General features: G+C 39.9%; 1 protein-coding gene across 1 annotated transcript; it reads right to left on the reverse strand.

The window, feature by feature from the left end:
- Positions 1–7,701: 7,701 nt before the first annotated feature.
- ammecr1 (AMMECR nuclear protein 1) lies at positions 7,702–24,195 on the reverse strand. The gene is made up of 6 exons (XM_031751090.2): positions 22,518–24,195; positions 17,625–17,735; positions 15,231–15,345; positions 14,519–14,609; positions 14,296–14,392; positions 7,702–12,798 (listed from the first exon to the last, which is right to left on the reverse strand). Exons 1-6 carry the CDS (start codon positions 22,994–22,996, stop codon positions 12,684–12,686), a joined length of 1,008 nt encoding a protein of 335 aa, XP_031606950.1. The 5' UTR covers positions 22,997–24,195; the 3' UTR covers positions 7,702–12,683.
- Positions 24,196–26,682: the final 2,487 nt, after the last annotated feature.

Raw genomic sequence — 26,682 nt, forward strand, 5'->3', positions numbered from 1 at the left:
AATGGGAGACTGTATAAAAATGGATGTAATACTCAAGTTAAATATCTTGAATTTATTTATTTTTAGAAAAATTTACCCAGAATGACGTACTAAGTTCATTATTTTTATGAATTGACTTAAAACTCAGACAGAACAGAGAGACCACAAAGATAATGAAGTTTAAGAGCTGATCTAATTAAGCTCAATAGAAATGTGGAATAAATGTCAGTACTTCTATGAATGTGTGTATTTAGGAACGCGATGGAGGTGGCAAAGACCATAAATCAATCTTGAATCTATTCAAGATTGATTCAAGGTCTTTGCCACCACCTTGACAACCACCGTAGGCCTATTTAAAAACAAGTTTTCTCCCAGCCCCACCAGTATTGTCCGTTACTCTCTCTGCAACCTTGATATCCGTAGGAGCATATTTAACAGGCAGCAAGCACAACTCGACAACAAACAGTGACATGCTAGATTAAATTTGGACAGCCATCCACCAAACATCCTGCCCCTATTACTGTTAATAGGGGCAACCTTTTAATAAGGGTTACACACACGTTTCCTACACTGAGCACAAACTGTAGTAACATAGCCAGTATAAAAGGGAACACCACAGCCACAAACCAGCTGGATTATTCAAACCAAATATCAAACAACGTTGAGAGAGAATCCTAAACAGTGAGCTTGTCAGAGACGGTGGTGCTATGCTACAAGTTACTAACAAAGTGTTCAGCAATCTGTATTGCAAAAAATGGTCTTTTGAGCACAGAGAACAAGCCCAATCAACACACTTCCACCCCTGTCCTTGTCAGTTGGTGTGAAGTGTTTGTACTCCAAACACTGTGCTGAAACATCTCCACTGGTCTCAATTCATGTAGCTACAAACTAGGCAATACATTTTTTTTTAAAAAGCCATCATCACAAACCAGCTGAAGGCTAAGATTAAATAGGGAGACCACAAAATTCATTTTCTTCTCATTTTACATCTCTGCAAGAAGGGAATGAATTTGTCCCAAATTGTCAAACTGTTCTTCAGATAATAAGGCCTTCAGATATACTGCAAAATCCGTTTGCTGCCAAGTTGCACCATGACTCATGAGCACTCAAGCCTCAGCACTGTACGTTACGGTTGGCTGTTCTCTCTGAGGCCAGACAGGGTAAAAACCTTTAAGTGCAGCATATTGACTGAAGTGAGCTGCAGAGAGTCTTCACAGGCCCGTAGCACCTCATGATTCCAGACAGTCAAGAGTGGAGGTTGATCTAAAACCACCGCAGTGGCTGCGAAGAGACGCTGGATTAAAATACACGTTGCTCTCCTTGAAATACTTGTAAGCAAAGTAACATACTGCTCGGCCAAGGAGGGAACTTTTTGTTTTGTTACGGTGGATTACAGAACTCACACATTTTGTAACTGGCACTGAGATATAATAATTGCTCTGAATTAAATAAAATGAATCCATGAGAAATTGAAAGAGGTGGTGTTTATTGCATTTACAGCACCACCATTAATTTCCCTCACTCACCGATATCATTTGTTCTGGCAGATGGAAGCCCGGAGGCAGACTCAGGAGAGAATGTGATGTGTCGGACAGATTTAATCTCACGCCAGGGTTCATGTGTGCTTACATGCAGGCAGCAGACTGAGCCACTCAACTGTCTCTGAGCACTTAGCCCCAAAGTGTCATGTAACAAGTATTTTCAGATACACCTGCCCAGACTGTGATGGGAGTGGAGCTCAGTCATTTCGGTGGGAGAAATGGCAGAAAGGTATGTGAAAACTCTTATTATGTTCACAGCTCCACACAAGCCGTGTTGAGCATCAAGCTCAACCCCTAACCCACACATATTTGCTTTTTTTTTTTTTTTATGAGAACACAAATATAGAAATCTGTCAGATGATGCATTAATAATGATATCCAGTTTCTAAATATAGTGTAGATTCTACATGCATTTTACAACAGTTAGAGAGAACCGCATAGCGCTGCTTTTATGTCTCATTGCAGAGATGCATGACAATAGCAATCGTTCTTTAGTTTGACTTGTATTTTCTCTATATAATTAGTATAAATTATAGCATATGCAGTGCTATGCAAAAGTCTTGACCCGTATTTCTTTATAGTTTGCAAGGAAAATGGGAAATCGGTGCAGCGATTTGTTGAAATGTGCCAACATACTTGGAAATACAAAAAAATGAGTTTGTATAACTCTGACAAGTTTGAAAGTCAATATGTAGTGTGACCGCCTTTATTGTTAAACACAACCTGAACTCTCATTTAGGCAAGATCTCTTGTAATTTCTTTAGGTAACCTTCAGGAATAGTTCTCCTGGCTTCTCGAAGGACATTCAAAGATACAAAGGAGTATTATGGCCAGATTAAGGAAAAATAATATTATTGTTCATTTTGAGAAAAAGTCAGAGTCAAACTTTAGAATTTAAAGTTTTCGTTTCAAGTCAAACTACTGCCACGGCTGCTCTACGCATGTGACCAGCTCACATGTGGCTTCAACAAACCGTAGATGGATCAGCTGAATTGCCAGAGGCGATTGCTGTTTTGAATTGGAGCTATGTAAATAAAATTGAATTAAACTGGATTGATGCCGCCACTTCTTCTTTTTTCCTGTAATGTCTAGTTTCCTCAGGTTCTAGGGAGACATTGCACACCATGCTCAGAATCAACTTGGTGTAAAAATACAATTTTGTGCCTGTCAAAAGTGTTTTTGTGACAGGTTACTGGTACCTAAAGATAAAATTAAAGCTGGTTCTTTGCTAAGCTGTCAGTTAGGTTTAGGCACAACACTGGTTCATCCCTTGAATTTTTTATGCTTGAGGGATTCATAGGTCAGCAAAACATTCCTCTGGAAATGGTCAGATACAAAGAAAAGCTGGCGTCCAAAAAAAGACAATCAGAAAGCCAGGGGAACTACTGCTCTAGGCCACTTTAAAAAATTGAAAGTGTGGCCTTTGGAGCAAAATATAGAGAAATGAGAGGGGCTCCAGACATTTGCACTGTACTGGATCCTGTTAAAAATAATTGAACTAAAAGGCTAGTTATGCTAGCTGTACTGCCCTAACTGCTAAACAGGTGCGTTCTGACTTATTGTAAACTGATATCTTGTTATAGAGCAATAAGAGTGCAACCAAAGCTAATGTGGATGCCAATCATTTTGTTGGTATTTCATCATAATGTATTGAACAAATGGAGAAAAGTGAAAATTATGCCACGCTATTTCAATAAATTCTAGTGGAGAATTAATTATTTCTAGTTACATGTTACATGTCCAAGTTGAAGTTGAAGTGTCGGATAGATCAAAATTGTTACTAGCTATGCATGCTTCAGCCCTTCATCCCATAGGGTGCAGACCATCAACAAGATCTGTAGTTGGGTGTTATTTGGAGTCTTTGCCTTTAGCTGGCTACAAGTAAGGCCCACTTTCTGGGAGTCTGCCTGGAGGTGTAGCTTGACCTTTCTTTCTTTCTTTTCCCTTGAGGAGTTCTATGTCAGGGCCTCTATGTTAATGCTCTGGATTCCATAGCATGTGCCCAATCCAACCTCATCATCTTCTCACTCATTCCAAGCAGGGTCATGTTGTACTTTTGCATTTCTATTCCTGTTGGTGTAGTCTTCCCACTCTGGTACACAGTCTTCCATATCCCACGAATTGGGAGGGTGTCAGAGAAAGAGTGCTTGGTCTTGTGGCTTCCAAGAACTCCTGGCTTTCATTACACAACATCATATTCTTCAGATGCCCATTTTAGAGTCTTGGAGTTTTCTACCATTGATGTTTCTGTTTCAAAATATTTTTTTTATAGGATAAGGGTCCTGACCTGGAATCAATCCTTGCTCCAAGCTCCAAGCTTCTGCCCTTTAACCTGTCCATCATGGGTGACCATACGAGGCATAGCTCTTGGTGTCCCTATGGCACGCAAGCTCCCTGACCATGACAAGGTGGCAACCCAGAGAATGCAGAGAATCACTGGCTGTTAGCATGAAGAAAACATGATTGGACAAACAGTGGTCCATTATGAAAATAATACTTGTGTATTTGTGAGCTTTGCAATACATTAATGCCATGTTTGTCAAGTTTTCTGTTCTTAATGTTGAAGTAACCAGCTGTTACATGCTTTGAACAAGGCAACACAGTTTCAATTTACACCTAGCGTATCAAGTTGGTGGCACATATTTTTGAGATAGATATCTTTAAATCTTTGTTAGGCACTTTACTATGATAATAATGCTAATATTAGGTAGAGGTTCCTTTTGCTCAAAGGATCCTTAGTTTTGAGCAGATTGTACCATATTCATACCACATCCCTAAGATATTCAAGGGATTCACATGTTGTGACATGTGGGGAGGCCATTAAAGTCCAGTGAATTCATTGGTATGTTCGTGAAACCTGTTGAAGACAACATGATGTATTATCTTGCTTTAGGTATTCATTATAAGATAAAAGCTTACAGAGTAGTAGTCAGCATGTGTTGACTGTAATAATGTTCAAACCATGATTGATTGATACTGAGGGGCCAGAGTGTGCCAGGAAAACCCTGCACCATTTCACCATAACCTGCCTACACTGTTAGCACAAGGCACAGTCAATGAATTTGCACTGTTGAAGCTAAATCTTGATGCTTCAACAGTAATTATCTGCTTTTAAAATTAGGCTTTTGAAAAGGTTTGCACTGCATTTAATCATTAGTTATTATTCATCTATGGCTCTTCTATAGTGTGTCTATTGTCCTATCTTCCTTACTTTACAACAGATAGCTTCCCCCTCCCTGAGCCTGACTCTGCCACAGGATTCTTCCTGTTAAGGGGAGCTTTTCCTTCCCACTGTTGCCAAGTGTTCACTCATACAGGGTTTATCGCTGAGATTTTCTCTTTTTTTGTAATATATCTTGAGGTGACTGTTGTTTTAATTTAGTGCTATATAAATACGACTGAATTGAACTGAATTGAAAGTAGAGATTTATGAGACCAGACTACACTTTTCCTGCCTTCAACTGTCCAGTTAGAGTGAGACTATGCCTACTGCAGCCCCAGATTTCTGTTTTTGCCTGGTGGGAGTGAAACCTGAAGTGGCGTTCTGATGTAATCTATCTGCCGCATGATTGGCTATGATTTTATGATTACCACATTGTTCTTGGGTTTTAAAGTGTGATCTGGCGCACATTTTCCTAGCAAAGATGGAACTTTACACCCTGGTACAACATAGCAGGACTTCAGGGAAATAATTAAGTTTTAAAAAAGCAGTTATGATTGTGTTGGTAATTTGAGCTTTGGATCATTTCACGATGCCTAGTGGTTGCAAAAGGCAAATATGGCCCAGTTTTGCGTTAAATTATTGGAGCCAGAAATATCACATCTTCATTTAGCCCATTGTCTCAGCATGTACCCAGCATGCTCCATTGCTAGTCCAAACATCATAAAAGTATGTGTTGCCTGAAGTCATTTTGAATAATTATAGAAAGGCACTGATAGAACAGTGCATACTAACATGAGTCTACAGGAAGATTGAAAAGTCATCAAAATTTAAAGGGCCAATTCACATACGCTTACAGCAACTTTATTAGGTATACGTTGTCATCTGGTTGTTGACGACAAAATCTTAACAGCCGATGATACAGGCACGTAGACATGGACCAGAGAACCTGCCAAAGTTCAAACTGAGCTTTAGAATGAAGAAAGGTGATTTAAGTGGCATTGAACGTGGCTTATGGTACCAGACTGATAAGCTAGAGTATTTCAGAAATTGCTAACTGGGACTTTCCCACATAACAATCTCTAGGGTTTACAGAGAATGGCCTGAAAGAGTGAGCAGCAGTTCTCTGGGTGAAAATGTCCTTGTTGTTGCCAGAGGTCAGAGGAGAAGAAGGAGAAGGAGAATCAACACACAGCATCTCAAACCTTGAAGCAGATGAGCCACTACTCCTCTGTCAGCTAGCAACAGCAGAAGCTACAGATCTCACAGGTGCAACAATACCAGACAATAGAAGACTGCAAAAATGTTGTCTCGTCAGGTTAGTCGTGATTTCTGCTGCGACATTCAGATGGTTGGGTAATAATTTGGTGTTAACAGTGAAAGGATGGATCCATCATGTCTTATATCAAGGGTTCAGGCCAGGGGTAGGGAACTCCAGGCCTCGAGAGCCGGTGTCCTGCAGGTTTTAGATGTGTCCTTGATCCAATAAAGCTGATTTAAATGGCTAAATTAGCTCCTCAATATGTCTTGAAGTTCTCCAGGGGCCTGGTAATGAACTAATCATTTGATTCAGGTGTGGTGATCCAGGGTGAGATCTAAAACCGGCTCTCGAGAACTAACGTTCCCTACCCCTGGTTCAGACTATTAGTCATGGCTTAATGGTGTAGGGCAGGGGTGAGGGGAACGCCAGGCCTCAAGGGTTGGTGTCATGCAGGTTTTAGATGTGTCCTTGATCCAACACAGCTGATTTAAATGGCTAAATTACTTCCTCAATATGTCTTGAAGTTCTCCAGAGGCCTGGTAACCAAGTAATCATTTGATTCAGGTGTGTTGACCCAGGGTGATATCTAAAACCTGCAGGACACCGGTCCTCGAGGCCTGAAGTTCAACACCCCTGGTGTAGGGCAGAGGTGTCAAACTCAGGCCTTGAGGGCCGGTGTCCTGCAGGTTTTAGATGTGTCCTTGATCCATCACAGCTAATTTAAAAGCTAAATTACCTCCTCCTCCTGTTGTGTTTTGACGCTATATAAATAAAACTGAATTGAATTGAATTGAACATGTCTTGAAGTTCTCCAGAGTCCTGGTAATGTCATTTGATTCAGGTGTGTTGACCCAGGGTGATATCTAAAACCTGCAGGCCCTCGAGGCCTGGAGTTCGACACCTCTGGTGTAGGGGATGTTTTCTTGGCACACATTAAGCCACTTAGTACCACCACAGCCTATCTGAGTGTTGTTCCTCACCATATCCACCCCTATATGACCACAGAGTACCCATCTTCTGATGGCTGCTTCAGCCAGGATAATGTGCAATGGCACAAAATTAAACCAATCTTAAACATGACAGTGAGTTCACTGTACTCCAGTGGCCTCCAAAGTCACCAGATCTCAATCCACTAGAGCAGCGTTGGGATGCAGAGCAATAGTAGATTTGTATCATGGATCTGCAACAACTGTGTCAACATGGACCAAAATCTCAGAGCAATGTTTCCAGCACTGTGGTGAATCTCATGGATTTTGTTTTTTGAGGATTTGCTTGGAAATTGCCCTCCACCCCATCATAGCAAGGGTAAATGAAACATGTAATGTGCTCTTAGTAAACGTGCCATTCACAGTTTTCATTTGGGAAAACTTCCATGTGAAATGCAAAACAATGAGAACTACTGAGGGCAATTTTGGGGTTTAAAAAGAAAATAAGACGCCAGAACACTCGCAGGGCATCACATTTTTCTGCCAGTTACACCAAATATTATCCAGCTCCATTACTAAAGACCATACAGGTTAACTGGACTCTTGCCCATGCTGCCTTTGAACTGGACCATGTTCCCTGAAAAATAAATGTTTAGGCATACATTAGTTCAACATGCAATTAAAGCAGGACAAACTGTAACTGTCCAAACAGCATAATGCATAGGTGCAGTATGAAGTTTGGACCACCATCAATCAGCTGAAGATACTGGAGGTTAGTTTAGCTAGTTTAATGTACATGCTGCAAGAAAGTAGAATGACACGTTCTCTTTCAAGTTGATTTTGTAATTTTTTTTTATTGAATAAATGATTTTAAAAGGTAACAATGTTTAAAACTACATGATCTTCACAGCCATTGCTTACATACTCAGATAACCCATCTATATATATTCTTTCAACCCTCCCCACACTTGTCTTTTGCAATTTTTTGCTAATTTCTTTTTTTATTTTTTTTGTGTTTATTTTTTTTATTGAGTCATACTATCATAATAAATGCCCATTTCAAGTCTTGTCACACTAACAGCAATTCAATAGGAAAAAAGGAAGGGTCTAGCTCTACAGGGGTTGGATTTGAAGTTCCCAGTTCATATTATTCCATCAACAATTTGTCAAGTTACTAAAGCAGAAGGAAAAAAAAAAAGATCCAAAATGTTTTTTGTTTTTTTTAAAGAAATGAAATAAAAGTTGGTATGAGGAGTTACACCAGGTAACCCTCCCAGCCCATCAGGCCACTGCAACAGAAAAAAGTCATTTTGTACAGTGACACGTCTTAAGAAGTCAGTGTCTCAAAAATTCAGAACATAGAAAACCACTAAAATAATTTTGAAACTAGATCCAAAATATTCCTTTGAAAAGAATTTATTTTGATGTACAAAAACAGTCATTTTCCTTTTTTTTTCTCTTTTTCTTAGTTTTTTTTTTTTATAATAAAACTTTCAAACACAAGTTTATTGTAGTTCTTATTTCTTTTGTCATTATTATTATTATCATTATTATTGTTATTGTTGTCATTTCTTCTTTTTTTTCTAAATTCATCTATCAGTGCGATTGTATACCAGTGCAGCTACTGGGTCCAGAGTAAAGAAAACAGGCTTTTTCATCTTTAATGGCATAAAAAATAAGGAATAAATCCATAGTTCATACAAAGTATAACTGCTGGTCTTTAGGGAAAAAAAACATTTATAAACCCATAAAGCTAGGAGGCACACCATGGGATTTTCATTTTTGAAAATTATAGCAATAATAATAATAACAATAATAATGATAATAATAATAATAATAATAAAACAAAACAAGTAACAACAACTTGCAACCATTTTTAACCATCCTTGAGGCCAATTACGGCTTCAGAGATAGAGTCAATGAAAAAAATCATTGAAAAATTGGGTTGCTTAATAAGTCAAGACAGTTGAGAAAAATCGCACATTTAAAAAAAAAAGAAAGAAAGAAAAAAGACAAAACATTTTGTCAATTGCAGGGGTTTTTTTTTTTTTTGGAAGGACAGGAAGCCAGGCCTGAAGAGCAGCATTTGGGCATGGCCGCTGGCATCTTTGGTTCAGTCAAACATACGAAGGTAACACGAGCTTGAGCATTCCACGAAATATGAGAATGACCACGCAAGGAATGCTGAGGCTGAACTCTAACCCTGGTATGGAACCAAAACACAATCTGCTACAGACAAACTACAAATGTCGTTCCATAAGATCCCATGAGGTATTAATGCTTTAAACAGTTAAACCAGTACAGAAGCAGGACTGTTTTCTGTGTCCTTGCGTAAAATATTAACTCTCCGTCCCATTTTAGGAGATGCTTTCCTTCAACGTGGCTTAAAAAAACAAAAAAAAACAAAACAGGATCGTTCACTAGTCAACAACTCAAACCTTACTCTTTGAGGAGGTCAAACGATTCAGCAGCTAGAAGAAAAACTGAGGATTTGTCGTTTTTAAAAAAAGAAAAGGAAAAAAAAAAAACAGCATCAAATTTTGCAGGAGGAGGCTAAAGACGACCACGACTACTGTCACCATCTGCCGAACGACATACATCACACACCTTGACAAACTAGGCCATGAGGCTGGGCCACAGTGTAGGGAGCGATCAAGGGGAATGAGGTTAACTTGTGACTTCTTGTCCTTTCAAACCTGCAAGGGGTGTTGACTTGCACTGGTAGGAAAAAAACTAAACAAAAACAAACAAAAAACAAACAAAATAAAAACACCTGTTGAACAGATCTGCATATATCAAGGATAGTAAAGGTAAAACATGTAAGATTTTCTCTTAATATATCACTGGTAAATTGTAATAACGACCGCTGACAGTACATTCCATAGCCCCTGTAACATGTTGCTTCTGGGACTTTTCCTTCTTCACTATATTCCGTATTTCCCATAGGGAATTGATCCCAAAATAACCCACAGTGAACTTCGTGAAAGCAGAGGTTGCTGGGGGCTACTGTATGAATTGGTGACAATCATACTTCGGTATTAAAATGTGCCGTCATGACTCATTTCACAGGAATGTACTAAAGAGAAAATCTTACATGTATCATCTTTAAGTATGATATGATCAATGAGTCCGCATGACCAGTCACGAGCTGTGACCACCCCAATATGAGGTCAGATAGCACCATATTTGTCTTAAATCTCTTAATGGTTAATAAGAGTGTGTAAGCCATAGATCAAGCATATCATGGATAAAACCATAGGTCTCATACTCATACATACATGCAACAAAATACATTGCATGTGTATACAAAGACATATGTAAAAGAGCATGGTCAATTTGGTTTTGCAGCAGAAAAATTCAGGTTGTGCTGTGTTTAAATGGACCAGGAAATGACCACCTGGCTGTTCCTCCTCGTCATGTAGTGTACAAGAAACAGTTTGAACACCACAGCGGCTGACGTTACCTTTAAGAGCATTGGTTGTTTTGTTTTTTTTCGTTTTTGAAGTCGACACAGGCCTTCCAAAAGCCAGCTGGGTGAAAAAACAGAAGGCTGCGGGCATCCAGCTGCCCTCTTAGAGAGAGCACTGGCATTCAAAAGCAGGAAAACGTCATGTTAGGCTCTTTCCTACGCTGTGGTGTGATGATGGAAAAGAAAAGAGCGACAGAGGGACACTCAGGGCATCATCTACTGGTCCATTGTTTTTTTCCTTTCTTTAAATCATTCATTTAAGGCAACACAACTGAAATCTGGGTCATTTCGGGTTACTGTGGATGGAGTGCCAAAAGCCCTTGACATTTTTGCATAAAGAAAAAAATAACCTGTCAGTTAGTAAAGGCTGTTACAAAGAAAGATGTTGGTCAAGTAACAAGAACCTCTCAAAAATTCCAGTTAGCGAACTAAAACCCGAAACAAGCGACCCGCACAGCGATCCTTCACGGCTCAAACGCTCTGACAAGTAAAGCCAACTATCCTAGTGTGTGCGGATGAGACTCACAGCAAGTAAATATCTGAATGGGAGATGGCTTGTTGAGTCTTTATGTGTAGGCTTTTTCATATATACGTAGACCTTGACTGTGAGCCACTGAACCCCGTGCAGAGAATCTGTTCCAACTAATTCAACTGTGTTTGCTTCAACCTGACTGCCCATTCAAGCTGACAAAAACGTCACCAGCGCCGTGGACACACAAACAGGATCAGTGGGATCTCACCAAAGAGTGAAGTACCGGAGCAGAATGGCAGTAGTGCGGTTTCAACAACTACGTTGACTGGCTGCACTTCTAAACAGCACAATGACATGAACTTCTACATGACACAAACATGGTAATGAGATCACTTCCTTTGTGCGTGTTCAATGGATCAAAATGACAGCTTTGATACATAATACTTTGTGGACGAGTGACCATTGTTAGCTATAATGTAAAGAGACGAGACAATCTTTCCCCATTAGCGTGGGCAACATACAGCACATTCAGCAAATGACTAAACCCGCCTGGTTTGACAAGTATGTCAAGTGATGCGGTCTGTCTCGAAACTGCTTTTGCATTCAGAAGCTGGAGAGTTGATACATCTACCAGAGGTTAACGAATACAAAACCAAACAACGGACTACAAAGTGTGGAATAGAGAGAAGAGATTATGGCTTTGAGTAGTTATAGCATGTCCCTGTCAAGTGACTCCCTGCCAGTAAACTCAGAAACAAACACACACGTTCAACTTAAATCTAAGTATTACTCAGCCATGCTTTTTTTGGGGTGTTTTTCCTCCCCTCTGTAGGGACCTGTAGTTGTGCCCGCTCCCCCTCTCCAATGCAGAGAATTTTACACTGTTTATTAATAAATCACGGTGACACGATTATCCCTGGACAAAATGGCTTCCTCCAGCAGTTACTTTAAATTTGAAAGAATTTAAAAAAAAATGATTAAAACAAAAACCGATAAGGGACACAGCTGTTCATGGTTTAGAGGTTCCACAACAAAACACTACAAATACTCTGAGGGGGAGGTTTCCAAACTCGTTTGTAGGGGAATCTTTAAGTATCATCCAATTTCTACTAGTTTTTTGTCTTGTGGCAGATGTCTATATCCACACACAGAAATCACACACACGATTGTGAGCTCAATCAATAAATATTGCCAGCACAAGCTGGCCAAGAGGCACCACAATCCTACCATCTATACTTTGGAGTATACATATTCCAATACATAGTTCCAACTACAACACTACAAGAGTTTACAAGCTAAAACAAACCTCAGTCTTTTTTTTTGTTTTGTTTTTTTGAGAGGAATCAAGAAGAGACGACAGCCTTTGAAAACTGCAGTTGCCTTGCTACATGGTGTTACATGTTTAAGAGTAGGTTAACGTAAAGATTAAGAAAAAAAAGAAAATTCTTAGTAAATGTAAAAATTTGTAGCAAAGCCTAAACAATAGAAGCGCGAGACTAATCCACTCGAAGAGACTTCCTTCCATCCACAGACTCAAACACCTGATTAGGTTCGCTGAAAAGATTAATAAAATCTAACGTTTGATTAAATTTCAAAAAATATGAATGAATGGGGGGGGTTACAGATATAGGAATACATATGCTGCAAAAACGTAACCACAGGCAAAGAAAAGGAAACGTGTGGATTTCTTGTCAGAATCAAATAACGCTTCGTTGCCACCCGTTGCCATGTCAACGTCTGGGAGACGGCCAGCATGGCAACGGAAACTATCATCATAAAATGGTACAGTAGTAGAAATAGCTAGACCAGGAGGGGGCGGGCTCTCCTGGGAAAAGGTCTGCGGAGAGGTCCAATGATTGGTCATGCGGCTCGCTGTCAGGAATAATGGTTGTAGGGTGGTAGAGGGTGCCCAATGCCATTCTGGTAGTGATGGTGCTGGCGGTGGGCGATGTACTCTGCATAGCCCATCGTCATCTTCTCGCTACGGTACCTGGGGACAAAAAGAGATGTGTTGTAATGTAACTGCTTGAATCCAGTGTTAGGAGAGCCATGATCACTCTCACTTTGCTCTTCATATACAGTCCAGTGTCAGTACTAAAATGTTCAGTAGCTATCAAAACTAAAGCAGCAGGCCCACAGATGATACTTTACTTGTATGCGTGATTTCTTTTACTAAATCTGACTCATACAATAACCATAATGCAACTTCCTGGAAAGAGTCAAGTTTAAAACAAAATTTACATAAAAGATGGATGTAGGCAACGTGCATCACACATTGGCTAGCAAAGTGAACATTTTCTAAACTTCAAGCTCAGCATTTTCACTGTTGCCATCTTAGCTGTTTGAAACCAGACATCAGTAGCATGGGGCAGCTCTGACTCTCAAAGTGACAGACAGTCCACACACTGCAGTATACCATACCATTAGCTTTCCTCTTTTTACTAAAGGGGACCATAAGTTACTAAATGAACATGTGTTATATTCAGCAAAGCTTTTAACTAGTACCTGAGAACCAACAGGAAGATATTTACTGAGGATATAGACTGAGGAAAGTCAGGGACATCTTTCCACATATTTCAGTACAATTGGGCATCTTGTTTGCCACCAGGGGTCAACCCTTGCTGGCCATTAAAACACTACAGATTTCTAGCACTTCTGTTAATACAGTCTGCTAATACAGTCTACCATATGGACTTTAGCTGTGTTATGCTAATGAGGGCTAATGTGGCCTCAAGAAGGGATATTCAAGCAGAGGAGAGTCTTTTTTTAGCGTCCACCAAGTGGCAACGAAAACTGCAGCCAGAAATTTGAATTTCACTTAATGGTAGCTCTAAAAGCAAATCAGTCACCGCAAGCTCTAATAGTTTTATACCAGAAATATATTTAATATTTTATATTTAAATCTAAATATTTTATAGCCTAGTGCAAGGCAGAATGCATGACTGGTGAAGTTATGATCCTGATTTTTATATTGCTGAAGAGTAAATAGCAGCTAGCCATAGTAACTGGATGCAGCTTGATAGTGTTAGCTGAAACTTTGTCCCCCCCCCCCAAAAAAAAACCCCCCCAAAAAAAACTCTTGGACAAAACCCCTTGAGCTAAGGTTTTAAAACAGCACTTCACATAACAAAAGGGTGATGTCACTGTGGTTACACCCATCTCTTACACCCTGGGTTTTCTTCTTTTGCTTGCCACTGTCACACTTGAGCCCCAACAAAAGTGGCATGGAAGTTCATGGAACATTTACACATAGTTTCCTCAAGAGCCACAAAAGGTTTAATCAACAGACTCAATATATGCCTTCTCACATATGCACATAGGTACATCCAGACACACTGACGTATACAACTCCATTTGTGCTGGTTCTGCTAAGCCTTGTGCACGTCAGGTAAAAGGATCTAAATGAAAGTGTGCTGCAAGAACAGTACAGCAGTGACGCATTAATGTTTCAGCATTAGATAACTGAATCAATTAAATGTAATCTTACCTGGTTAACTTAATGGTCTTCCTGAAGTCATTTGTGATGGGAGCTTTGTAACCTCCCTTTCGTAGTAAGGAATCTATGGTTTGAATGTGGTCCCAACCTAGTTAAAGTAAAAGGAGTGAAATCTCTTAAAGCAATTCCAAATATTCCCCACTCGGTTCAATACAACTCTGTCTTTATTAAAAGCAGAGGAAGCTAGATTGTTAGAGGCACAACAAAATCTTACCTTGCTCCTTTGCAACCTCTGGTAGGTAGGTGGCGGTGCGTTTTGATCCTTTTTCATTGAAAAATTCTATCCTAATACCGTGAACACCCACCTAGAATTCAAGACAGGCACAAAAATAAATCCCTATAAATCTCTTCATCCAATGAAGACAGAGCTGTGGAGAAACAAGTTATTCCATTCAAAATGTACTTCAAAGTTAATGATGGAATCTGTTTTACATTTTTCATCTAAATGCAATGTACTGCATGGTTGAAGCGCCAGTTTATTACAGGGTATTCTCATTTCTGTTCACATATTATTCTTAATTTTCAGTCTTCTGATGGAAATTAAAACTACAATTAAAAGAAATACATGGTACTATTGATCAAAATGTAGCTCCAAATCATATTTCTTTTCACAGATAACAGCTGGTAAAGACATCTACTGATGTTTTGGAAAATGATACAGCACCCAATCAAATTAATCCAATTTTGAAAGCCAGAAAACTTTTTTCATTTTATAAATACAATGCTTTAAAACTATGCTGCCGCTTCAAGAATGCTGGTTATGCCTTCAAGTGACAAACCCAGAAATAACATGTGGACACACTCGTGTACAATAATAGCTTGAAGAATGAGATGCATGTGAGTCTGCATCAAAGCTGCAAAGCACCACAAAAGTGCGGGGGCAACACCCTGTGCTCAGCCATGTTCAAGCAAATAACATCTCTTACCTCCCAGTCAAGGTAATCACCGACGTCTTCAAAGTTGGTGAGAAGAGACACTGAGCAGAAGAGGCGAGGCAGCTCATCCCTTGTCATAGGGGGGAAGCGGCTGTCTTTAAGGGCACTGGAGACATCAAAGTACAAAAGCAAAACAGCATTACAAGAGGTGACTCAGTGCAGGGATCACCGTCCTGGTGCTGGTATGTAACAGATATAGTAGCACACTTTGCAACAGAATGGGGGGGGGGACGGGACTAGTGGTCACCGGATCCAGTGCAGTTCAACACCATTTGTAAAGAGTATATAAAATACCTCACAAGGAGCAGTGTGGTTTTGTTTTTTGACAAACGTCTGGTACTGGGCCTCCATCGTATTGCACCAACAGAGCCTGTGCCTGGTCTTAAGGCAAACTAGTCAAAGTGTCTGACATTATTCTAAGTCCAGGATTATACTTTCCATGTCCACAAGTCTGTGTGATGTAAATTTCATCATCAGACAGTGAATGTGAAGACCCATTAGGATGGCCATCCCGCCTGTTTTGTTTTTGTTAAATTGTCCACAGAGAATTTACATTACAATGTATCAACTGCACATGCACCTCAGGTGGCAGACCTCAAAGAAGTATGACAGGAACGACTATTTAGCCATCAGGTCTCCAGCTGTCCGCATCCACAACAGTGTATAATTGAGGCATTCTCAGTTGCGCCACTTGCACTGTTTAGTTGTGACCCAACTTCATTTCTACGACTGGCTATAAAAAAATCCAAGCCTATTTAGGAGTGGGCATACAGGTGCACAAGCTTGTAACAAAGCATACTTGCAGCCATGTTGAATGTCGGATGCTGCCTTTTCTATAACCAGACTATTTGAGAAAAAGGAAAAGCCATCTCCTGAACATATTTAACATTTACGAGCTAACTTACAGGTTTTAATTCTATATGAGCTATTTATCTGTAGATACTACAAGGATGTCAAAGGAACAGAAGCAGGTCAGCACTGCTGCTTTCCACAGTGGCAAAAACCAGTAAAAGGTGGTTTATTCTCACCAAAAACATGAATTACACCACTGTTTACTGATAACTTTAGTGGAGGACCCATATGTCTGATTACCCCACCTTTCTTGAATTGATTGGGAGGATCTGACACTTTTCCCATGATTGTTTGCTTAACATAAGATCCCCCATTCCCAACAATTTTCTATCCATTTATTTCCTAATCCACTGCTGTTTCTTGACTTTTTTGCCACTTAGACAAGTTTTTGTGCAGATTTCACACTTTTTAATTGTCTTAGGCCTTTTTTCAGCAATTTTGCCTCTTTTTTTTTTTTGCTGTGGTCATTCATAATCATCACAAACCACAAACGGGGGTAGTTAAGACTTGGTGAATGTGAGTGTCATTCTACAGACATGTCTTAGCAAAGACCAACACAGCAGTTAAGACCAGCTGTTGAAACTTATCCAAGGTACTAACGGAGATAGATTACATGCCAACACATACCACACACAGGCAGTGTAGTTCATGAACAGTGATGCGTGGCACAAATGTCCTAACAACTGCTAGTGAATGTGCACTTTAGTGTTGTTTAGCATTGTCGCATGGAGAGTGTTATGGCACCTATCATTTAGAAGACAACAGCATTTTTGCATGAGCATAAATGATTATGTAGCTTTGGTGACATTTTGCTTGACAAATGACAAACATAATCGTGGCACTGCACATTCAGAACCTAAACAGCCTTTTTATTTGTCTTCTTTAGACAAAGTTAAATCTTTATGCCGCTTGTTTTTAATACCAAAAGAAAACGTGGTCACAAGATAGGAGCCCTGCATGTGCCTCCAGAACAGCTTCAGTCCATGTTGGCATTGATTCTCTCAGTGTTTGGAAGTCTACTATAGGAACAAAACACTGTCCACAGGCTTCGGCAACTGATAACCGAGGTGAAGAACTAACATCTTTCCAAAAAGCCTACGATTAGTTTTCCTTATTACACCCTTCAGTGACCCTGTGTGTTTTATTAATGTGGGGGAACGTCACTCATGTCACCAGATATCTGCATTCCTGGGGTTCAAGGGTTCACGTTTGTCCTTTAACCACACTACATTTTAATTTTTTTTTTTTCCCAAATAGATGTAATTAATTAAAACCTTCACAGAAAACTGAACAATAGTAAATATTGTGGAATATTTTCCAAGCCCCAGGATCTGGAATCAAAGACAAACATCAGTTCCACTCAAAATGCAACACAAATGAAATTTTAAAAATAACCTTCAATATGACTTCAATTTACTCTTTTTTCCCCTCATTCAATAACATTTTGTGCCGTTTCTGAATGTTTCTTCTCTGTGACAGAGGTCTGCAGCTCTGCTCTGAAGCACAAAGTAGTGAGTCCCCATTTTTGCTTACCTGGTAAGGGTGTACTCCCTGAGTCCTGAGTGCAGATTCATGGCAGAAAATGTACCTATACAACCCCTCAACCGCTTGTCTCTGCCTATTTTCCATGTGACAAACAGCGGGCTGAAAAACAACAGACGAACAAGATACCGTGTTAAAGTAGTTGAACATTATTAATGTGTTTACACAAGATGAGAAATGCCTACTCAGGGCTTATAAAAGCTCATTAGAAGGACACATCACCAAGTTTTTTGCAGCTAGTAAGACAGACCTTTTCACATTGGACTGAAATGGGACAAGTGTCTTACATTATGACGGATTAGTTGTCATCAAAGACTTTAGCCCATAGCACTGGGCCATCTGTCCATCCACAACAGAATAACCCAAATCTGTTTTTGAAACAATGATTTTCTACACTTACTACAATTTCCAGCTTTTATGGTAGCTGGGAAAAAAAAAAAAAGAAAGAAAGAAAGAAAGAAAAAAAAACACATTGGAAAAAAAAGAAACCAACTACACCAAGTTTTTTGCTTATTTTTAACTCCTCATTGGACTCACTGTGTGAAAAACACAGAATTACCGAGTTACATGCTGTTTCACTGGAGCCAAGAGTGCATTAGGCAGAGAACAGGACAGTAAAAGGTTCACATCTCCTTTTGGTTTGCATCCATCAAGCATTACTGAGTACAACAGTCAATGCTGGAAGGCATCATGGTATGTCCATGGCAAAACCATGCAAAACAGGGTGTATGGCCCATGGAGAATTATGGAAATAAGAACACACACCCCATCTACCCTGGATACCTTTTTGTCATCTGTCCAATGTGTGTCTGAAACACTATACTTAAAGGCGCTTGCTAAGTAAAAAAAACAAATAAATACATAAATTTTCTATACACACACTATATATGTATATTGCATCATGTACAGTCATTTGATTATGTAAAGTTTTATTCTCACATGCCACTGTAGGGCTCCAAATGATCTCTTTCCAGATCATAAGCACCAGTCAGATTCTAAGTACAGATAAAAATAATTCAATTCAAAATTCAGCATGACACTTTTACAGTTTAGCTACAAAGGTTTCACAGTATTATTATATCCTTGACAAATTATTCGGTGACAGAAATGGATGATTTTGCACAGGAGTCTTTTCCAGCATGTCTGAGTTCACTCCTAAAATATTGGACATGTGTAAAGACTAAGAAAAAAAGGGTGTGTTTTATCTGAAGATATTTAAATGATATTTTATACAAAACAAAATCAAATTGACTCATGGTTCAATGAAGTTTTATTTATCTCAAAAAACAAAATACATTTAAAAAACTAAAACTAAACTAAAAGTGGCTTCAACTGGCAACAGAAGTGAGCCCTTTCTGAATGAATTTCTTCTGTTAGATGGTAATGTAGTCAAAAAAGGAGCCATTATTCATTTATTCTGGTAACACAGTGGATCAGTACACTCAGAAACTTAGCATGATTTCTACATTTTAATTTGTTTTCAAATTGTAAACCTTAAATTTCAGTGGCTGCTTCACTTCACAAAAATTTTACAAAATTTGTATCCAACATAACATTTTTATTAAACAATGCCTACTCATTTAACATTGCTCATTCCTACTAGGGTCCACTATGCGTGTAGTTCCCAAAGCGCATATGGATGCATCTCAAAACTGGCTCTCTGCTTTACTAACAACACACGCCGAGTCTATTTATGACGGGTCAAGCTGCACAAACCAGATGGTGAGGGCAGGAAGTCAGATGCAGGAACGGCACAGAGCATCCGGTCTGGAATTTCAAATTAACCCCACCCAGACTAAAGGGTCTGGCATGATTTGAAAGAACTGAACAAAACGGTTACAGGCACAAGCACCCCATATTCCTGCTGTGTCAGCTAGCTAGTCTAAATTAGCTGACTAGCCTTGCTAACATGACTGTGGCAGCAGCTGGTGGATGGCGTAATTTATTAAGTCTCCGTGCAGTAAAAAAAATACAGCAGATGTATTTTAAATACACTCAAATATTTCATTTCATTTAAAGCGGATGCTAAATAGCTGTAAATCCAAAACTAAATAAACAGAAAAAAATATGCAGACAATGTTTAATGTTGTTTGATCATTGAAATGGATGCACAGGACACACAACAAACTCATGTTTAGGTCTTCAGAACACACATTTTTATCCCTCAAATTTTTGATACCATTACAACAAATGTGACTTTGCAGAGCTGATCGACTAACTGCGCAGAGCAGTGCATCTATGTCATATGCAGCAGCATTGTTGCAGCAGTTAAATAATTCAAACTGACAATGGCCCCACGAGAAGGGCATGTCAAGGGCATCCAAGACCATGAGTTCCTAAAGCCTGTGGGAGGTTTTCTGTGTGGTCATTAGCATGCTACATTCCTAGACACGAGTACATGTCTGGGTTTAATCTGAAGGTTAAGCACAAGCCCAATGCTCAGCCTTAAAGACTGGCCAGCTCGAGTTAAATATGGACAAGATTTGTGCCTTTCAGAGAGGCTCCCAAATGTAAATATTGCATGATCACTTCAGTAAATTTGTTCTGCTGTGGAGAATATACCCTTACTGCAATATTTAGAAAGTCAGCACCAAATACTTGCCATTTATTAAACTGCATGACACTTTGCTGGACACAGAAATATTCAGTAAATATGGGATTTACCAAGGTCTGTGCCCCTTTGCTGGCATTTCAAGTACTCATACTCTCCTTGTAATGATGCACTTATCCTGATTACCAATGCAATGTAGCTTAATGTTTGAGGCTTTGTTGCTAAGAGTGGACAAGAGGCTGTGGAGTAATTTGTACTAATTTTTTTTCACAGTTTTTCCTTCTACATAGTCTCTTATTGGGAGGTACAACAGAAAATGTGTGTGTGAGTGTATTATCACTGGAAACACCCATATAGGCTGCAAGACCAGTATTGGGGGCCAACATGAGGAGAATTCTCTTATGAAGGATTTTTGCAGATGTCAGTACAAAGTCCTGGAATTAATGAGCAAAAGAATGACTACAACTTAAATATGAAAAATAAAAAATTTTTAGTTTTACCATCAAGAATGTATTTCTTATTTAGCTTATTGTGCATTAGGTAAGTCTAGCAACATGAACTCTGGCCTAATAAGCTCTATCTATTTTGTCAGGGACATGTCAGGTGACACCCACCACTGAGTTTTGAGCAATCTGTATATTTGAATATGTAAGCATTTCTACCTACAGTTTCCTGACATGCAGTTGAGAGAGACTTGGAAATGTCTGACAGACTTTGAGGATACCCTTTTATGATTAAAAATTCCCGCAAGCTGGATTTCCTTTCAGAGATCAAGAATTCAAAATCAGCATCTCTGCATATTCGACACAATAAATGCAAATAAACACATGCAAAAAGCAGTGTGTGTGTTACATATGTATTACAGTGTACACAGGGGACCGTTTGTCAGGGTAGGTAATGATTTCCATAAACACTGAAAGGTTTGAGCTGGTAGATACAAACAACCGACAGCATGCATACACCCCACATGTATACAGCAATGTAATTTACTGTCTGTCTAATGAGATAAGTATGCCTCTGTGTCACGTGACAGTACAATGGAAAGACAAGATTTCTCATTCTTTTAATAATGATCACACAAGATCAACAAGTTATTTCAAAGTCATCTGGCCTATTATATTTATAATGGTTAATGAAATTGTTGGGTACGGCTGCAAATGTAAACAACCGTCTTACAGGCTTATATGTTGGGTTAAACAACCGCAAGCCAGACGCTATAACATAAGGTGGAGACAAAATGTCTCGGTTGAGGGCGCAGGAATGCATTTAGGAGCAGAAAACATACATTTATTGATTTTTTTAAACAGTTAATACGAAAAATATCTCGCTCAATGAATGCTTCGCATGGTTAAACAGCGAAACATTTAAACTACTTTTTAGCTGTCTTTTTCTAACGCCGCCACTGCTCTTCTTTTAACGCCGGTTAAATTAAGCAAAGATTAGTGCTGCTAAGTACTTAGCAAGCACCACCTTTTCTTTGTTGTTTGGTGCCAAAATCGGGTATTTTTATGTGTTTCTACACTGGTCTTGTCCACACCACACAAAAACTTATTGTAAAACCCGCCGGCTGGTTTCCTAGTCATGATAGCCGAGGCTCTCGGCATATTTACCATTAATTTAATTCCTAAAAGCTTGTTAATACTTCGTTACCAAGCTAATGTAGCTCAAAGCTAACAAAGCTAAGCCTAGTATGTGGCAAAGCAGAGTTCATTCAGGGCGACTTAAAATATTCTTGATATTAACATACAAAATATTAAAAGTTAACACGTTGTGTCGTATGTTTCACGTAACGAAGCTACCGGTGTTAAACTAAAAAAAAGTCAACGACGTTATCTTCGTTCAAACCTCTATGATTTAAGACTAAGTGGCTAGCTGGTAACAGCTAAAGCTAGTAGCAAGCACCCTTAGCTTACGTTAGCAGTGTTATTAAGAGTTGGTCTGACAGCACTGTAAATGGTTTCTTTCGCAAAGTGCCGACAGGAAATATATGAGTGACCTTTCACTCTATCCAGTGACATAAAAGATTACTTTATAAGCACTACATCAAATTCGCTGTAGCGTTAGTGGTCGGCTAGTTTAGCGACAGGCCAGTGTAGAGTCTCTTCGACAAGGCCCGATATTCCAACTTAGCCAATTCAAGCTGTATTCGCGAGGTTTTCGGTGTAAATTCACGAGAAGCAAAAGGGTGTTTCGAAGTGACAGTTTGTGTTCTCAAAACTGAACAGAACCCGGAGCTGAACCCACGAAGTGTGCTGCCACATACATTTTCTGGGAGAATACCACAGTGAGCTTTTGACATGCAGCAAACAACAGCAGACAAAAAAAATACTCACTAGGGATCATTTGTAAACCTGGGTGTTCTCGGAGGTTGGTATCCGTACAGATGGCAATAAAGCACGTCAAAACAGAAGCAGCACATCTCCGCCGAAACGACCATTTTTCTGCCTCCACTTCCCGAACCAGGTCCTGGGCTGAGATTCGGGGAGAGGCCGGATGTATTATATCCGGCCGGGGCTGGGGACAGAGCGTTTGTGCCGCTGCTACCACTACTACTACTGCTGCTGCCGCTAACGTTACCCCCGGGTCCCCCCAGGCCGTTGGCTCGGCTCACGTTCGCCGCCGCTGCAACTGTCGCGGAGGAGCCAATCCCCAGCTCCGAGCCACAATGTCCGGTTCCTGCCACCCCGCTTCCCGCCCCCACCCCGCCGGGACCCCCTGATCCGGGCGATCCCGACAGTTTCTGCTTCTTCACCCCGCAGCACCCGGCCGCCATCTTGGAACAATCTGCACCGACACACCGCTTCCGACCCATAACCGTCACCGCGGGAAGGGTGGGGGGGAACGCCGACCAGACGTAGAAATCCCACTGCGTTGATACGTACGACGGACAATACTCCACTTTCACTCTTTTATTTTTTGTCGGACGACGAAATAACCGATGTGGCGAGAAGACTGCAGTGTCACCCTAGCGTTGCCTTTAAAAATGCGTGACTTTGCTAGGGAAAATCCATAGCTGGGATAAGCGTTTTTTTTTCTCGAGTAGTCAGCCAGTCCAGCTTTGGATCTCGGTGTTCCAGTGGATCACCTATAACGTCAACTCCCAGCCTATTAGCCCCCCGTTCTCCCTAACACGACACCATCCGCATCCGAGGCGATCACAGCCAGTCCCCCTTAAAACACACAAGTTCAGGGTGTGCACGGTCCGAACAGGCCGCAGATGACAGTAGCCAAGCGGTCCAGATGTGAAGCCGACAGCCAGTGCGCTGTAGCCCCGCTGCACACCTCTCCAAGTGGAAGCCGGGAGCTTGAGTACGCAGGACCCATAAGCTTCAGCACAAATTGCGCACAGTGTCTTGGACAGCGTAGCCCCTCATTGCACCAGCTTGTTTGCTACTGCCTCACGAACTTCTAATTACACAACAGGCCCAGTATGTTGGAATTCCAGACGCTGGGATAGCGCAGAGTAAAATGGCATCTGACAATGCAGGGTTGTCATGGCACAATGAAACGCGTCAGCGCCCAGCAAGTCATATCAGTAACGTTAGCCCACAGTTTGCACCTGCATGATGCCTCTTTCTTGAATCTGGTGAGAAGGAGGGGGGAAGAAATCTCAATAACACCCCCGCGTCAAACGGACAGCTGAAAGTTTTCAGTATAGGTTTGTTTGGAGGTTGTCATCCGTTCATGGGGATACACAGGGAAGAGCATTCTAGTCCGTGAGCCGCGAGAAATCCTCTGGATTTGACGAGCCTCGCTCCGCATCCGCCTCTCAGCTGCTACAATTCGGTGCTGTTCGGGTAAAAGCCCTGTGATCAGTCTGTGGGCACGGGCATCGGTGTCGTCGGCACACCGGAACCGGATTCAGAAAACGTGTTGCGCCCACTTGCTACACATAATGCGTAGCTTCTGGGGGTATCAGATTTGCAATTCAGAAGAAGTGCACGGGGCCGTGGAAGCATGCGCGCTCATGACGTCCATGCGTGTGTATGTGTATATGCGTGCGTGCATGGTAAAGTATCGGTGCCGACGCCCCCCCAAGTTATAAAAGGCATAGGAGCCGACTGACTGCTGTAAACTGATTTGACAGTGTCTGGATTTCACAGCGCTGTGAGTTCAGATAAAGTTACGCACACCGATGCACGTTCTTTTGAGACACTGCCTCTAATGTAATCTGTTCCGAGTGGCCGGTATGAAATGTGGCACACAGGCATATCATATGGCCGCTCTCGGGGTTGCTGCTGCTAGAAATGCCGTGGCTTCATCTCATCCAGGACCCTGGAAGAGTAAACAAATAAATACGTCCACACACGTCTAATGTCGAGTTCTGTGTCCTCTGAATCGTTCTCTTACCCCACCTCCCTTCCATTCTGCCCTTCAGTCAGGAATTGATATATCAATAAAGAACGGAGTGAGTAGACATTAAACACACCGCATGCACAGGAGAGGGAATGCTTAGATGCATTTGGAAAAGGAAATCTTTTTTTCTAAGGATAGACAAAGGATGTACAGTGAAATTAGCACACTTAAGGCTCCTTCACTCCCGTATATTCAAAATACTTGCAGTCAGCTACACCCATACTCCTGCCATTAGGTTCACTTTCATTTGAAGGAGGATCCCTGATGTCTGTCATATTTATGACAAGTATTATTCAGACCATTTGCTGCTTTGAATCAGAGTCAAAAAACATATTTTTACTTAGATGCTTTGACCAGATTCTATTAAATTTGTTTTTCCATTGTACTTTGTAAAGAGATTGCATGCAAAATTTACATGTGATCATACTAATTAAAGTCAGCATTTTGGGCTTTGTGTGTGTGTGTGTGCGTGTGTGTGTGTGTGTAGGTCTTATCAAAGCCTACTTTATAATGTAAAAATCCAGAAAAATATAATATTCTCATAGATATGTGAACATAACAAGAATAACAGGCGACAGTAATATCATTATGACCACAGTGAGAACTCAGCAAAACACAGAAGTCAAACCACTTATTTACCGAGCCAATTCATTGTTTTTTGTTTTTATACAGCTGTATGTACTTAGGCAGTGACATGCAAGTTTTTGTTTCCTCTGTGCAGTTATTCCCCCGTTTTACTCCCTTGACTGTAATACTGAAATATTTACCATAGGTTCTTGCAGCCTGCTTGTTAAATATATAGTTTTATGATACTACATGATGTTTTTGCCTGACTTGAAACAAATTATTTATATTTGTGCATTTGGACAGTTTTAAGCTCAACCAGGTCATTAAATTAAAATGTTCATCTTTAATTTACTTAACTATTTTCCCAATGCATTCAGAAGTTGTTTCAAATTATTATCACAACATAGAAGTTTGGTGTCATCTGCAAATAATATTGTTTGTAGTGCTCTGGAAATTACACCATGTCATAAAATGAACAGGAATGGTCCTAATACAGATCCATGAGGAACCCCCCGGTTTTAAGTTGTTTGTTAATGTTATTAATTTGAACAAAAGATGTGTTTGAAAAAAGGAGAAAAAGATGCACATCTGTCAGTATAAATTTATTTAATTCCATTTTATACACGGTATATTATCATTCACCCAAACAGAATAAACAACAGTTTTCAGAATCTTTTAAATTTAAGTGTATCAATTTCAGTTTTAACCAAAGCTGAATTACTAAATTTATATGACAAAACAATTTCTATTTGACTCAAAGAAAATTCATATCTGGCCAACTTTCTAACTCTGAATAGTTAAAATGTCAAAAAACAAACAAACAAAAAACCTAGAAATAGTGCAATTATCAATTATATTCTGAAATAACCATTTCCAGACAATACATGAATTCAGTTTTTTTAAAATGCAGGTCATCTTTACCAAATGTCAACATTTAACAAACGTGCAGTTAAATGAAAGCAGATAAAACATATTTACTTCGATACATCTGTGCCACAAAAGAAGCTGCACATTAACCAAGATCGATATCATTTCTTAACTTTGATGCTGCATCAAAACAGCAACAAAAGTCAAAATGTATTACCCTTTTTTGTATAATTTTTCTATTAACTTTTTAACATCCACTTACTAGTCATCTAAAGACAGTAAGGCGACTTTTTAATTTCATCATCCTTCTTTTTGATTTTACATTCTGCCCAATTGGTAGCTATATGGCTAAAATCACAGCTTACAGAAACATTTCTTATACCCACTTCCATATCAAACTTCCATACGCAGTGAAACTTTACCATTTATTTGGAGTGGTATTTGCATACAAGTCCATTATTCCCTAAATTTAGCTCTGATTTGGGTCCCATCAGACCCCGAGAACAACATTAGGCTTTTTAGCTGATCAACTTTCCAGCAGCCAATTACTTTTTTTTCTGTCAGCTGTTTGTTCTGTGTTACAGTGGGTTTACCAAAGCTTTTTTGCTGAAAACGGTGCTGCTGAAAGCAGAGTTTCTTACAGATTTAGGTGATTTTTTTTCTGTGTTTTTTTCACTTACATAAGCAGCAACATCTACTTTGTCATTT

Source organism: Oreochromis aureus, linkage group 10 (genome assembly GCF_013358895.1).
Source record: "Oreochromis aureus strain Israel breed Guangdong linkage group 10, ZZ_aureus, whole genome shotgun sequence".
NCBI classification, from domain to species: domain Eukaryota; kingdom Metazoa; phylum Chordata; class Actinopteri; order Cichliformes; family Cichlidae; genus Oreochromis; species Oreochromis aureus.

What these genes read in the sequence shown, in the direction of transcription:
- ammecr1 (XM_031751090.2), bottom strand. Translation starts at nt 22,996, where the DNA reads ATGGGTCGGAAGCGGTGTGTCGGTGCAGATTGTTCCAAGATGGCGGCC. An exon ending in AGGGAGTACACCCTTACCAG is followed by an intron (nt 15,346 to 17,624) that starts GTAAGCAAAAAT and finishes TGATGTCTCCAG; the next exon opens with TGCCCTTAAAGACAGCCGCT. An exon ending in GTGATTACCTTGACTGGGAG is followed by an intron (nt 14,610 to 15,230) that starts GTAAGAGATGTT and finishes CTTGAATTCTAG; the next exon opens with GTGGGTGTTCACGGTATTAG.